A 13,535-nucleotide genomic window follows, 5' to 3' on the forward strand; every position below is an offset into this window, starting at 1 on the left:
TAAAGAAATGATTTTGTAATGCATAAAAGTTTTCTGTAGATCATATTCATTAATTCTGTGCATTAATACAACCATCCAAATGAAATAATGCTTTATCAGACCAATACTATCTGTCATGTTCTTTGCCATCTGGAATCAGTTTGGTTTATTGATAGAAAATGTATATTTTTTCTAATCAATGTACAATATATCCTTGTAATTATACTGTGACCTGAGGGATTTTTAATGTCTTTTGTATATTGAGAAGCTTCAAGGAGCAGACAAGTGCCTCAAAATAAAGGCCAACTCCATTGTGACCCACTTTATACTATTTTATTTGATCCCAAGATATGGAGGACTAACTATGAAGAAGTAACTCATGATTATTGTAGTGTTTCTTTTGAATTTGTGAAATTATTATCATCATCTTGTTGGGTTTAGTGGGTTATACTTGGTTCACACCGGTGGCTGTGTACTATGCCGGACCAGAGTCAAGGCATAGCAACCAAAACAAAATTAAAAATAAAATAAGTGTGTCATTATTATTATTATTATTAATTAAAAAATTAATATATCCAAATATAGATAGATTTATTAAGTAATTTGTTCATGCATTAAATATAGATTTTTTAAATTCATTATGTAAAAATTAAATTTTATTATTTAATTTAATGCCTTTATAATTCAATTCAATTCAATTTATTTATTCCTTTAAGGGTTAGAATCCCCTGGTATGGGGAGAATACATTAATTAAAAATTTATTTAACAAATTATAAAATGAAAACAATATATGAGTCGATACATCTTTAACATCTTTGCCTTCAGCTCTTGCCTTTAAATAATGTCTCACGATATCATTTTTATAAATTACAAAAGTAAGTTATAATTAAATTCTAATCTAATGCATGAAAATTTAATACAATGAGAAAGTAAATGTTTTAATGAATATCTACTAGTTTTACAAAACTGACAAAAATCTGAACAGATTAAATGAATACCAATGGCTTTTCCATACAAAAAGAACTTATTTAGCTGGAGTTGAATAAAAATTTTTTCAGATTAAAATTGATATACCAGTTATAAATTGTAGGTAGGTCAGTAATAGACAGAAAAATGGAGTATCAGGGATGATAAGATGCTGCACTTATTTTGGCTGAATCATTTCTGAGTAAATATTCAGCCAACACTACATTCAGCACACTTATATAGCTTGAAAGCTATATAAGTGTGTCTTAGATATCTCAGTGATGTCTTCTGGATAAGATTTCAGCAGTCTTAAAGAAAAACCTGCTAAATGCAAAATATTGTCAAGTTGAGTATACTAGTTGTTGTTTTTATGTTTTTTTTCACTAAGTTCTTTTAACTTTAAATATGCTGAATAATCCAGTGAAAGTGGGTTTTTAAAATATCTTTCCTATATAATTAAGTGTCCTTTTTTTAATATATTAATTTTAATATCATGGAAATTTAAATCTGCTTCAAAGGAATAATAAGGTAAGGAACTATCTAATCTAAATAGCTTTTTATAATGCAGCATATGTAATTTTGGTTGTAATTTTATAATACAGCATATGTAAATTGATAAATTGGGAAATGACCCAAATTTTAATTCCATAGAGTGTGAGAGTATCTACCAATGAATTACCTAAAGACTTGTGCAAATAAATATTAGTGGATTTGATTCAACTGTGAATTTTAATTACTTTTATTCTTGACATAAGTTTCTTTTTTATAAATTTGAAATGATCAGCAAAAGTTAAAGGAGAAGTGAAGACAACTCCCACATAAGAAATCTCTTTAACCATTTCTATATATTTATTGTCAGTAAAAAATTTGTCTGCTTTTCGTAATTGAGAACCAGTTCTTCATTTAGTAGCTAGCAACAAAGGTAACAAAGAGGTAACAAAGTAAGAATCTTGGTTTTATCCTGATTAATTTGAAGACCATTTTCTTGCAAATATTCTTGTAACCTATTTAACTTCTTTTACATGTTTATTGGATTTTTTGCTAAGAAACCAAATCATCAACATATTGTAATGTGTGAATATCTATATTCTGTAGCAAAAATTTGTCTGATTCTAGGTCTTTAAATATAGATGGTAAATCATTTGTGTAGATTGAAAAAAGAACAGGTCTTAGAGGATCACCCTGAGGTAGGCCGCTACCCAATGAAAAGAATTCCTATTGACTTTTTATTGTATGAATTTGACCTAGCAGATCTGAAACAGGATATTAATCAGTGATGAGAATTTCATTGAGACTCTTAATTTTTGCAGTTTATCCACTAGTCTTGATATGATAACTGAATTGAAAGTTTTATGATAATCAACAAAACATGCAATTACATGTTGACGCTTAACACTCGGTTGCATTTTTATTGAAGTATACAATATAAAAATATTCGAAATGGTACTTCATCTTTCACAAAATCCAAACTGAAGTGGGTTCATTAAATTGTGCATCAGTACCATTCATTCATATGATTGGCCAAAATCATGGTAAATAGTTTACTATGTATAGAGAGAAGAGCTATGGCTCAATAATTAGATGGATTGTTTTTATCACCTTTTTTTAAAATCATTTTAAATTTTATCAACTAAATCTGATGGAATCTATTGGAATCTAATATTTCATTAAATAATAAAAGTTAAAACTGATATGTATGTGAACCTGCATATTTTATAATAGATGGACATAAGTTATCAATCCCGGTGCAGAATTTATTTTTAACTTATATATTACTACCATTAACTCTTCATCGGAGATTGGCAAGTTCAATAACAGGTCTGAATGCAAGTTTTGAAGCTCTAGAAAAGTTGAGATGTAAGGTCTAGAGATTTCACTTGTGTATAAATTTGAATAAAAAGTATATCATTCGTATAGTGAGATCTCATTCCTCGGAGACATCTGTTAACAAAATCTGTTTTTGACATCAGGTTAAGTTTTTATAGAACTCAAAAAGATTAACCAGCATTAGGACATTGTTGACAATGAACTCATTGATTGATTTTTCTCTGCAAATAATTAAATCTGTAATAGAGACTATTAATTCTCTCATAAAAAATTTTAATTAATAGAGAATAATAATGACTAAAATGTATATTTGAATATTAAATTAACATTGCTTAAAATTGAAATTGATTAACCTTTCAATACATAATGTACAGGAGTTTCAAATATCAAACAAACAGCTGGATTCCTTTATCAGACTATTAAGATTAAATATTTAATTCATAATTTGGCAAGAGGAAGTAGTTAGTCTGCCATCTCTTCTTAAAGTTTATAATTATAAATAAATTAATTAATTAAATTTAACTTCAGAATATTCTGGAATAAAAGATCTGCATGGTAAGTAGGAGTTGTGGATTTAAGTCCTGCCCTATGCTGATGTTTTCTTCCAGAATATTCTAAAATTAAATTATATATTTATACTTATTAAATTTAACAAGAGATAATGGCCTAACTGCCTATTTCCTGACAAATTACTTAGTAATTATTTAGCCTTAATAGCCTGATAAAGTAATTGACTGTTCATTTGATATTTGAAATAATTATCAGGTTGGTTGTATTTATTACATAATGCAGTTTATTTTTAGAATATGATTTACTTTTTAGTATAAATGTATTTATAGAAATGATTTATCTGTATACATATATATTCCAAGATATTTTAGTTTTGTTTAATTGTATTTCATTATTCATTTGATATCGGTATTGAAATCTACAAATTCATTTTATAATTTTTTCTTTTATTTAGGAGATTAGACTTCATGTTTGAGATTCAGAAAAGATGGATACCATTGGTAGCTGTAACAAAATTTCTTCCATACCATCAAAAACTTATAGTCGAAAGAGAAATACAGAAAATAAAACAGCTGCTGAAAATTCATTAAAACAGTTTAATGAAATACTAGTGCTTGATAAAAATCAAGAAACTGGTAGTGTAAAAAAAGAAAATGAAACACATGCCAAACCAAATGATTTGCCAGGAAATTCTAACTCAAAAAATGATGCAAGTGATTTTTATACATTCAACTGTGAAAAAACTGAAAATGCTCTTAAAAGAGATATTAGTACAAAACCAGTAGGAAAGAATTCAAATGAAAAAAGACTTTTAATATATAGTCCAAGGAATACTGAAAGAAAAGAGGTAACACATAATTCTCCAAGTGATAGTAATAAAAAACTTCCACCATTCAGTTCTGTAAAAGATTCTTCACAAAAATCCATAAATAAAAAACCAACAAACTCTGCAAAAGATGGTAAAAAACAGGACTATAAATGTTCTTCCAAAGCCATTCTTCTGTCCAGTGTGATCACTCTATCTCGTGATTGGTCTGCATCTCGAAAAACTTATGCCAGACATACTTCTCCTCCAGTTCGGGTACAATCAAGAAATAACTATGATTCTTTTATAAATAAGGATCAGGAAAAAGACAATAAAGATAAATATGACAGTAGTGAGAGAGATAATGAAAAGGTTTTAAATAATTCATCATATGTAAATAATTCATTTGATAAAAGTGCTTCAGAAAAGAATTTTGATAATGAGCTAGCTAACATGGAGAATAACAAAACTGTACATCAAACAACAGATAAATTAAATGATGAAAAAACTCCTGATAATACTTCTGACTCTTTTTGTTCATTTTTTAAAAATGACTCAGTGTTACAATCACCTGAGAATTCACATAGTTTAAAACAAAATTGTAAGAAATCTCAAAAATCTGTATCTTTTGCAGAAGATGGGTGCATTGATTTACCACAAAGTAGTTTAAAAGATAGAAATGTTAACATTGAGAATCCTTATAATTTAATTTTGTGTGAAGATAATGATAATTATGTAAATAATATTTCTGATATATCCGAACAATTAAATGATAAAAATCAAAATGAGGATAATGAAGAAAAAGAAAGAAGCTGTAGGGATATAACATCATCAAATGATAGCCATGGAAATTCAGTTACTACAACACTTCAAACAAAAATGTCTGATAAACCCAAAGGCAAAAGAGGTAGACCAAGAAAAATTAAAGAAGCTACAGAAAAGCCTGAAGCTAAAACTGGAACGCCAGAAATTTCATCTGCAGATGATCAAAATTCATCAACTCCAAAACCCGTTCGCAAAAGAGGAAGGCCAAGAAAAATTTTAGATGATAAGTCACAAGATCAAAGTCACAATATTAGGAATAGTTTTTCAGAAAATTGCATCACTCAATCGCCAGAAAAAAATATTACAACTCCCCAAACCACAGAAACCTCAAAAATAACAGTTCGCAAAAGAGGAAGGCCAAGAAAACATCCATTAGTTTGTAATAATGAGAATAGTGAAGAAAATACATTAAGTTCTACAGATTCAGATGAAAAAAGATTAAGAGTTGATTTATCAAAAGAAGTGAATGGTAAATTATGTGAAAATGAAAATTCAACCAATGAAGACAATGCTTTAATTAGTGATCATCAAATCAGGTCTGAATCTTCAGTAAATGGAAATGACACAGAAAAAATTTCACCAAGACAACAAATAATTGAAACATTAGATCTAGAAACAAATGAATCAAATGATGAAACAAGTTACAGAATGGAAAATGTCAATAATTTGAATAATGTTGCTAGGAAGCAAAACCAAGTAGAAGGAAAAATTAATAAAGTGCATTTAAATAAAGATCATTTAAAACAAAAGGTAAAAATTTCATATACATTTTGATTATTTTTAGTAGTATAGTTTAGAAAGATATTTAATTTAGTTGTACATTTTTTTAATAACACATAATAAAACTAATCAATAATTTTTAATAGATTACAGATTGTTATTAATAAGGGTCAGATGTTTATACATTTAAAATTGCAATGTACGTGCACTTAAAAATTCCAGATATATGCACATTAAATGCCTAAAATATACATTATCAATGTCAATAATTTGTACAGGGCTATAAACAAAAATGCACATTTACTGTAGACCAGAGACATAACTATAGGATAAGGAGAACTAGGTTAACCCAGTTATATTCCAACTTCTTGTAAACAATTTATTATATACAATACATAGAAATAAATTCAATAATGATTGATTAGATAGAGTAGAAAGTTATAAAATTTTATTTAACATGTAATTTTATATATAACTTGATTGCATATCTTCATGAAACATTGTTTTAATATGTTTTGTGATCTAATTCTCAAATCCCTGGTGTTACCTATTATCACATGTTTATCTCCTCCCATCTGAACAGTGTAACATAATACTGTATATGTTAGTGTTGTTCACAGACAAAAATAAAGCATGCTTGTATTTCAACCTACAAATTTTAATGTATATTACTGATTAAAAGTATCAGTAAACCTTTATGAAATAGTAAAAGTATACCTTTACTACTACTCCATAAACTTATTGGTTTTATCAATGGATACTAAACAATTTTGTTTAGCACTGTACTCTAGCATACTTGAATGAACTCTACTGCAAACAGCTTGCATTTACTGTACAACAAGCCCTCAATTAACATTTCATTATAACATTGTTAAGAAAATCTTAGTTAGAATGCCATTATAATCATTTACAGTTATCATTGTTTTGTTAAATTTTCTTTATAAACAGTGTAATTGATTCTATGAGGCAGAAGACAAATCCTGAGGTTGCAGACATGATCCAGTTAGAATAATGTTAACCAAATTATATTTTGTTTATGTTGTTTAACATATGGTAAAAGTTGTTTCATTATACTGTATGTCATTTTGCTTAATGTTGCAGTTTCCAAGAATCATTGACAACATTAAGTGAGGACTTGCTGTGCGTTTACTCTGTATTTCAATATTCAGTAAATCAGTTTTACTACATTATTCTGTATGAAAGTTTGAATTACTGTATATTGCAAAGGATGTACAGTATTGTATAGTTCTCTAATTACAGTTCTGTATGTCAGTTTTTCATATTTTCACTTAGGTGACCATTACATTTTTAAATAGCCTGAAAGTTACATAAATGAGGTTTCACTGTATTACATACTGTTACTTAGTGGAGACTTGAAGAAATTTGAGGAGGTGCACTTCTTTAAATGTATACATGTGATTCTGACATTACACCAATTTATTTGGAATGTAACTTGAGACTTTACTTACTTTTTAAAATGTATTGAGTTTCAGGACGTAAACATAAATTTTTTCTATTTAAATATTAGTTGAAAAATGTATTGAGAGACTATATTTTATGAAGTTTGAGTATTAAAGACAAGTCATTCTAGTGGAAAATGTTGAGTAAGACACATTCTGTGGGTATGCTTATATATTGTTTTGGGAAAACTAAAATAAATAGAGAATAAAAGTTAACCTTGTAAACATGATTTTATCTTCAGTTTTTATTTATATCAATTTTTATTCATTGTAAAACTATTATTGTGGGTGTTTGTTTATCTCTGTAATAGTTTAATGCTCAAACAATTTTTAGTCTTAATGTAAAACATTTTGAATATTGCTTTTGTTCTTATTTATTAGTATAAGTATCTTATTTTATATACTAGTTGAATGTTTGATTTTATTAATATCCAGATAGTATTGAAAAATGTTAATTTTATTTTATAAAAGATACATCAACCCCAAAGAAAGGAACCAATATCTCAACAGAAACTATTCCATCCTGAAATGGTATTTAAATTTAGATTCTTTGGTAGGAAGGTAAACATTCGGTTAATGTGAGCCTAGGTATACAAAATAGCGGCGCTTCCTGTCGCCATCTTGTTTGCACACGCAAATGTGCAAACAAGATGGCGACTGTCAACAATGACCTAAACGCGCCTATATTTAATTTTAAAACATAAATTTGCTACTTACTTTTTTCCCTGCTTTTGGTTACTTTTCCTACTCTTGGACCAGAAACAAAAAATAAAAAAGTCATCATATTACCTATAAATTCAATCGATGCATGGACGAAGTGAATTACGAGATTCTATACATGAGTGGTTTGAACAAAATTTGCCTGTATGTACATAAATTTTACTCCTCTTAAGAACTGCAGTCTTACGATTCACATCTCTCGCCTTTTCATCTACGATAGGCAGCGTCTCCACAGAGGGTGGCACCTGCGATCCATGGCCACCTAGCCTTCCATGTGTCGTTCACTGTTGTCTTTCGGGTCGGAAATCACTATTACAAATCCTTGGTTATGACAAATTTAACACATTTAACTCACATTTACACACTTTTAAACACATTTAACACATTTACACACTTTAAACGCACATTTGAACCACATATAAACCTTTTACAAAATTTTTACCTCATACAATGTTCACACACTTTTAATACGCTTTTATGACATTTAACACGCATTAAACACATTAAGGACATGTTTAACATGTTAATTACCATTGACAAACTTTCCTCCTAGATAACTTTAGACTTTGAGTAAATTGTACAAACTTTAAAAAAACACAGACACTTTTAAAAAAATCAACAATGTGTATAATCTGTCTACATCTTAACCAAAATTCAAAATTCACATTATTCCTCATGTTTCCTGAATGGAATTTTTTTATGGATATTTGCATACGAAGGCATCATTACTATCAGCGCCATCTACATTTCTTTTCTAAAAACACTTGCCATCGAGGTTACCGGAAGCGCCGCCATTTTGTATACCTAGGCTCACATTAACCAAACATTCTAGTATGCTAAACTATGAGGATCTGGTTTTCTGATTGAATTCTTAACTTTACTGATTAAAACTTATTAAAGTGTATGACCATGAATTCAATAATTAAGTACATGAGTATATGAATGTTTAAAATTGAAGAGTTTATGTACTGAGTGGCTGATTTTTTTAAAAATTTTCAGTATCTAAAATGTAAACCATTCTATATAAATTTCATCTTCAGTCAAAGAAAAAATTGAGACTTATGTAGAGAATATATATTTTACTCTTTACTGGAACATATAAAATATTATTGAAGGATATGGGTTTAGATTCAACTTGGGTTTTTTTTATTTTAATTAATCTTGGTTTTTTGTTGGTAAATGTAGTTCTGTCAATAAAATTAAAATTGTTTGCACATTGAAAATTTTTATTCTGTATATACAGTCGAGTCCGCATAAGTCATCATAGGTATAACTAGACACCATCGGTTAAGTAGTCAGTTTTCTGTGGTCCTGGCCGACTTACATAAACATTAATGTGGAAAAAAAAGCTGATGTACTTGACACCATCTAAATCATTACCACTAGATAAATTGACATACTTTTTCTGTCCACACTTGTTTAGATGTCTGATAAGTCAACTCCCCTCTTGAAAAGAATGAGTTCACACCACACAGCTTAACCTCAGCAGAATCCGATTTTGCATTTTCTCATCTTTCATTCATACGTTATTTGCAGCAAGTGTTTCATATTTCTGTTAGAAATGAGTATCCGAAACCTAGCAATACTTACACTGAAGGAAAAATATGACCTTGTATCTGAATTTGAATATAAGAAAACTTCACAAAGCCGAATTTGCAAACAAGAAAACCTTCCACGAACAACATTGGTGGGAATTCTGAAGAAAAAATATGAAATTAAGAAACTTTCTTGGGTCTTTGTTGTGGCTGTCTCGAAAATTCCAAAGAAAGTCGCCATACAAAGATGTCGAAGGTGCTCTGGTACATTGGCTAAAGCAAATTCGTTTATTGAATCTTCCTGTTTCAGAGCCGATACTGAAACAAAAAGTGGTGGAAATCGCTGAGGTACTTTGAATAGAAACCAACTTTAGTCCCAGTGATGGATGGTCGGAGAGATACATTGAATGCACTGTATAAAGCACTACTGTATTTTCATAATTGTAGTTTTGTGGTTTTTTTTTTTTTAACTTTGTTTTAGTCATTATATCGGATAACTCAACACATTTCCACTTATGTGGACTCGAATGTATTGTTATACAATGATTTTTATTGTTTATAAAAATTTTGAAATTTTTCAGGATACTCTCATGTGTGGAGTTTGCAAAGAAGAATTTGATTCTTTACCAAGAATAAAATATCATATAATGGCAGCTCACAATGGATTAGTAAGAAATTTAAATTATTATATAAATTTACATTAATGAACTAATAATACTATAGTGATGTAACTAAAATAAAAGAAAATTATGTACTAACTTGATAAGAAAAACTAATCTGCTAGAACACCTTAAGGTAGAAAGTATTCTAGCTACAAACAAAGAAAATCAATAGGATAACTCAAATAGTTGATTAGAAATGAAGAATTGAAGTGGTTTGACAAAAGCTATGAAAGTAATTAACTCAAAAAGTAGCATTTTTGGAGTTACGTCACTAATGTTCTCAGCAAGTCATATGTTCTGTTTCCATCTTAAATAATTATCCAAGAACTAACTAATATATTTGGGGGAAGAATATAATTACTAATTAATCATCAAAATAAATATTTGTTGAAACAATTTTATATTCTACATTACTTGTTACTTTATTTAACTTTTGTTTGTTTATTTTTAATTTGCAGTTTCAAATATTTTATTACAATTTCTTATCATAACTGAAAGAAAAAATATATACACACATACATATTTTTTAAAATAAAGATGATTTTGTCATTTGGAATTAGTGGATTAAATAAATTTACACCAAATTACAGTTTCCATCATCAGTTATACTTAAAGTATACTGATGATGGAGATACAGATTTTAGAAATATTTTTCATTGATTAATCAAGTTTCACATTTAAAAAAATTCATTTTGGTTGTTAACTAGTAAATGTGATAAAATTAGATATAACTCTATATTACTTCTAAAATATATAAGCAAATTAATATTGGTCTATTTGTAACAAAATTTGCACTTAAATTGTTTTAAATATAGGCTCGAATAAATGATGAAAATAGCTATTTTACTCCACAAGAAGAAATTGTACTATATAAGAAAAATCTTCGATTAATAAAGAGATTGTCCTGCACTCAGCCTCATTGTGGAAAGAAGTTTTCAAGTATTTTAGGATACAAATACCATAAAAATATATGTGGAGTAGAGGTAATACATATTATTTGCAATTTATTTTGCACTAAATGAATTTTTATCAAATAATTTTTAACGTATTAAATGTATTGTCTATTATAGTCAAAAACGTTTTAAATTTTTATATTTATATGTAATTTTTGAAATATATTTTTTCTTTTAAAATTTTATTTAAAAATTTATTAAATATTTTCAAGGTCCAAAGAACTGAATGTAAGATATGTGGAAAATTTATCAAAGTAATATCTTTGGCTTTACATATACGTACTGCTCATCGTGAGCGACAAGAAGTTCAGCCAACTACAAATCAAGATTTGCCTCGTAGGGGAGCTGCCATAAAGTAATAATAATTTTACATCTATTATTTTGGTGTTATTAAAAATAATAGTTATGCATAGTTTTATTTTAAATATTAAATTAACTTATTCATTAAATAAGGTTGAAATAATTAAATCATTTAATGATTGATATCAAAAATGATGAATTTTAGTGATTTTTGCAATAATATAATTAACTTGAATTGTTACAGAGTAAAATCTCAATTATCCAAGATAATCTGGATCAATACTATCTCAGATAACCAAAAACTCAGACAGCCACGTCCATTTTGGATTAAAAATTGCAAATATTTTATTTGCAATTTTGATTTATATGTTAGCACTTTGCAATTGCACTGTATGCAATTGATTTATATGTTAGCACTTTTAAGCCTCTTTTATATCTTAGTGAATTTTACAGTTAATATATACATTAGTTTTTATTGTAGTTACATTTTAATATGAATGATTTGTCTCACATTGACAATAAATAGTAAAGAGGTAACAGAAACAAATCATTTTGTAATGTACATCATTGTTTTAAACTTTCTTTTATGAATTACAGTATAAGAAAAGTAGTGTATTCACTTACAGGTTTTCATTGAATAATGTGACATCTCAGTTAATCGGGGCTTTGATAATTGGGATTCTACTGTATTTGCAATTTAATATTTAAGCAATAGATATCATGGATTTAGAACCATAAGTGGCTACCTATGAAACTGTAATTTTAAGAAAACAGTATTTGAAAATTGGATCAGCCTTTGATTTGCCCAGCAAACATTTGCTATTTTATATAATTATTTAGAATTTTATATATCTGCTTATGGTCACAAGTAGAACATGTTGAATATAATAGGAACACTCTATTATTAAAAAACTACAAAATTTAGAGTTAGCTGCAAATGATTCTATATTCATAAAAATATTGTTATATCCTTATTAAAAAATAAATCAATATTTAACATATTTAAGAAACTGGATTCTGCATTGATGTCTTTTTTTAGTGTCAGTTTTAGTAGACTTCTGTATAAATAAATAATGTAAAATATCAAAATGAGTTTGCTTAGAATATAGTATTAAAATTGATTTTAATGTCTATACTAAATAACTAATTGACATTCTTTCAAAAGAATTTGAAGTTTTAATATGGAGCTAATCTGATTAATTAAAAACTGTTACTGCAGCTATTAGTTTTAGACTCATCTATAAATGAAGTTACTTCTTGAGAAGGAAAAGACTACTGGATGCCAATCCAAATAAGTAGGAAAGGAAAGCTGAAAAAATTTTACTAAATTTAGCATTTGTGTCAGAGTGCATCAAAAAGATGTTTTCTGTTATATCCTTCAAGATGATCTCAAAATTTGACTTAAAGCAGTGTTTATTAATTGTGGTTACTTCTACGTTTTAGTCCAGTTATCTCTAAATCTTCCATAGTCAATGTCAGTTAACAAGAACAGAAACTTTAATTACTATCATATATTGTTTATTTAAATATAATGTTTAACAGAGATCTTTCGTACAAAATGAAAATGTATCTAAATAGAAAATTAATCTCAAATGGAACAATTTGCTATGTAGAATAACAGTTAGAAATTTAGAAATGCAAGTTAGAAATTTGTCTAGTACAGAAACAAAAGACTTTCATATTGTAATCTGAGTGAAACGGAAATTAATGCTGAAACATAAGTATTCAGATTATGGTAAACTTCTTGGTGATCAGAGTTAGCTTTTTTTGTAAGACTATAATTTCATAGTCTAAAAAATAATTGTGATGATGCATACTGCTGTTTTTCCCAAACTCTCTAGAAGAGTTAACTTGTTTCCTGGGAATTACATATTTAAAAAATATGCACTATTAATTTGATGTGATCCCCATTTTTTCTTACATAAAAGTTATCAAATGTTTACAATAAAACATTTTAGGATGAAATTCTTCTGCTCTCTCCATATTAGGTACCTATCAAAATTCTTAGAACTAACCAAAATTCGGTATTGTATTCATGAAAGAATAACAAAATTAATTTTTAAAAGGAATTATTTTTGTAGACAATATAAGAGAAATTTTTCAATAAAAATTGAAAAATTCTTTACTACTATTAAATTTTAGTTAATGAATTAAGTGCCAAATAACAAATTAAAACACATTTCATGGGTATTGGGATTTTACACTGATTTTTTTTTCCACTCTTTGTTTCACGTATACATTTCAATATGTCTTTGAAACATAAAACATTTAT

General features: G+C 27.6%; 2 protein-coding genes across 7 annotated transcripts in view; one reads left to right on the forward strand and one right to left on the reverse strand.

The window, feature by feature from the left end:
- The window catches only part of LOC136972479 (THAP domain-containing protein 1-like), a 306,926-nt gene that overhangs the window by 224,113 nt on the left and 69,278 nt on the right, over positions 1-13,535 (reverse strand). The window lies entirely within an intron of this gene.
- Positions 1-13,535, forward strand: part of LOC136972242 (uncharacterized) — a 46,034-nt gene that overhangs the window by 16,676 nt on the left and 15,823 nt on the right. For 4 of the 5 annotated variants that reach the window (XM_067266807.1, XM_067266799.1, XM_067266814.1 and 1 more), the window contains 4 exons: positions 3,738-5,663; positions 9,930-10,016; positions 10,826-10,993; positions 11,176-11,318. In XM_067266807.1, the coding sequence (XP_067122908.1) occupies positions 3,771-5,663; positions 9,930-10,016; positions 10,826-10,993; positions 11,176-11,318 (2,291 nt within the window). In that variant the 5' untranslated portion in view covers positions 3,738-3,770. Of the gene's footprint in view, positions 1-716; positions 856-3,737; positions 5,664-9,929; positions 10,017-10,825; positions 10,994-11,175; positions 11,319-13,535 lie in introns of those variants that run through there. The other variant, XM_067266824.1, reaches the window with a different exon arrangement.

The sequence above is a fragment of the Centruroides vittatus genome, unplaced genomic scaffold, assembly GCF_030686945.1.
Source record: "Centruroides vittatus isolate TY-2023 unplaced genomic scaffold, ASM3068694v2 contig_1057, whole genome shotgun sequence".
In the NCBI taxonomy this organism is placed as follows: Eukaryota; Metazoa; Arthropoda; class Arachnida; order Scorpiones; family Buthidae; genus Centruroides; species Centruroides vittatus.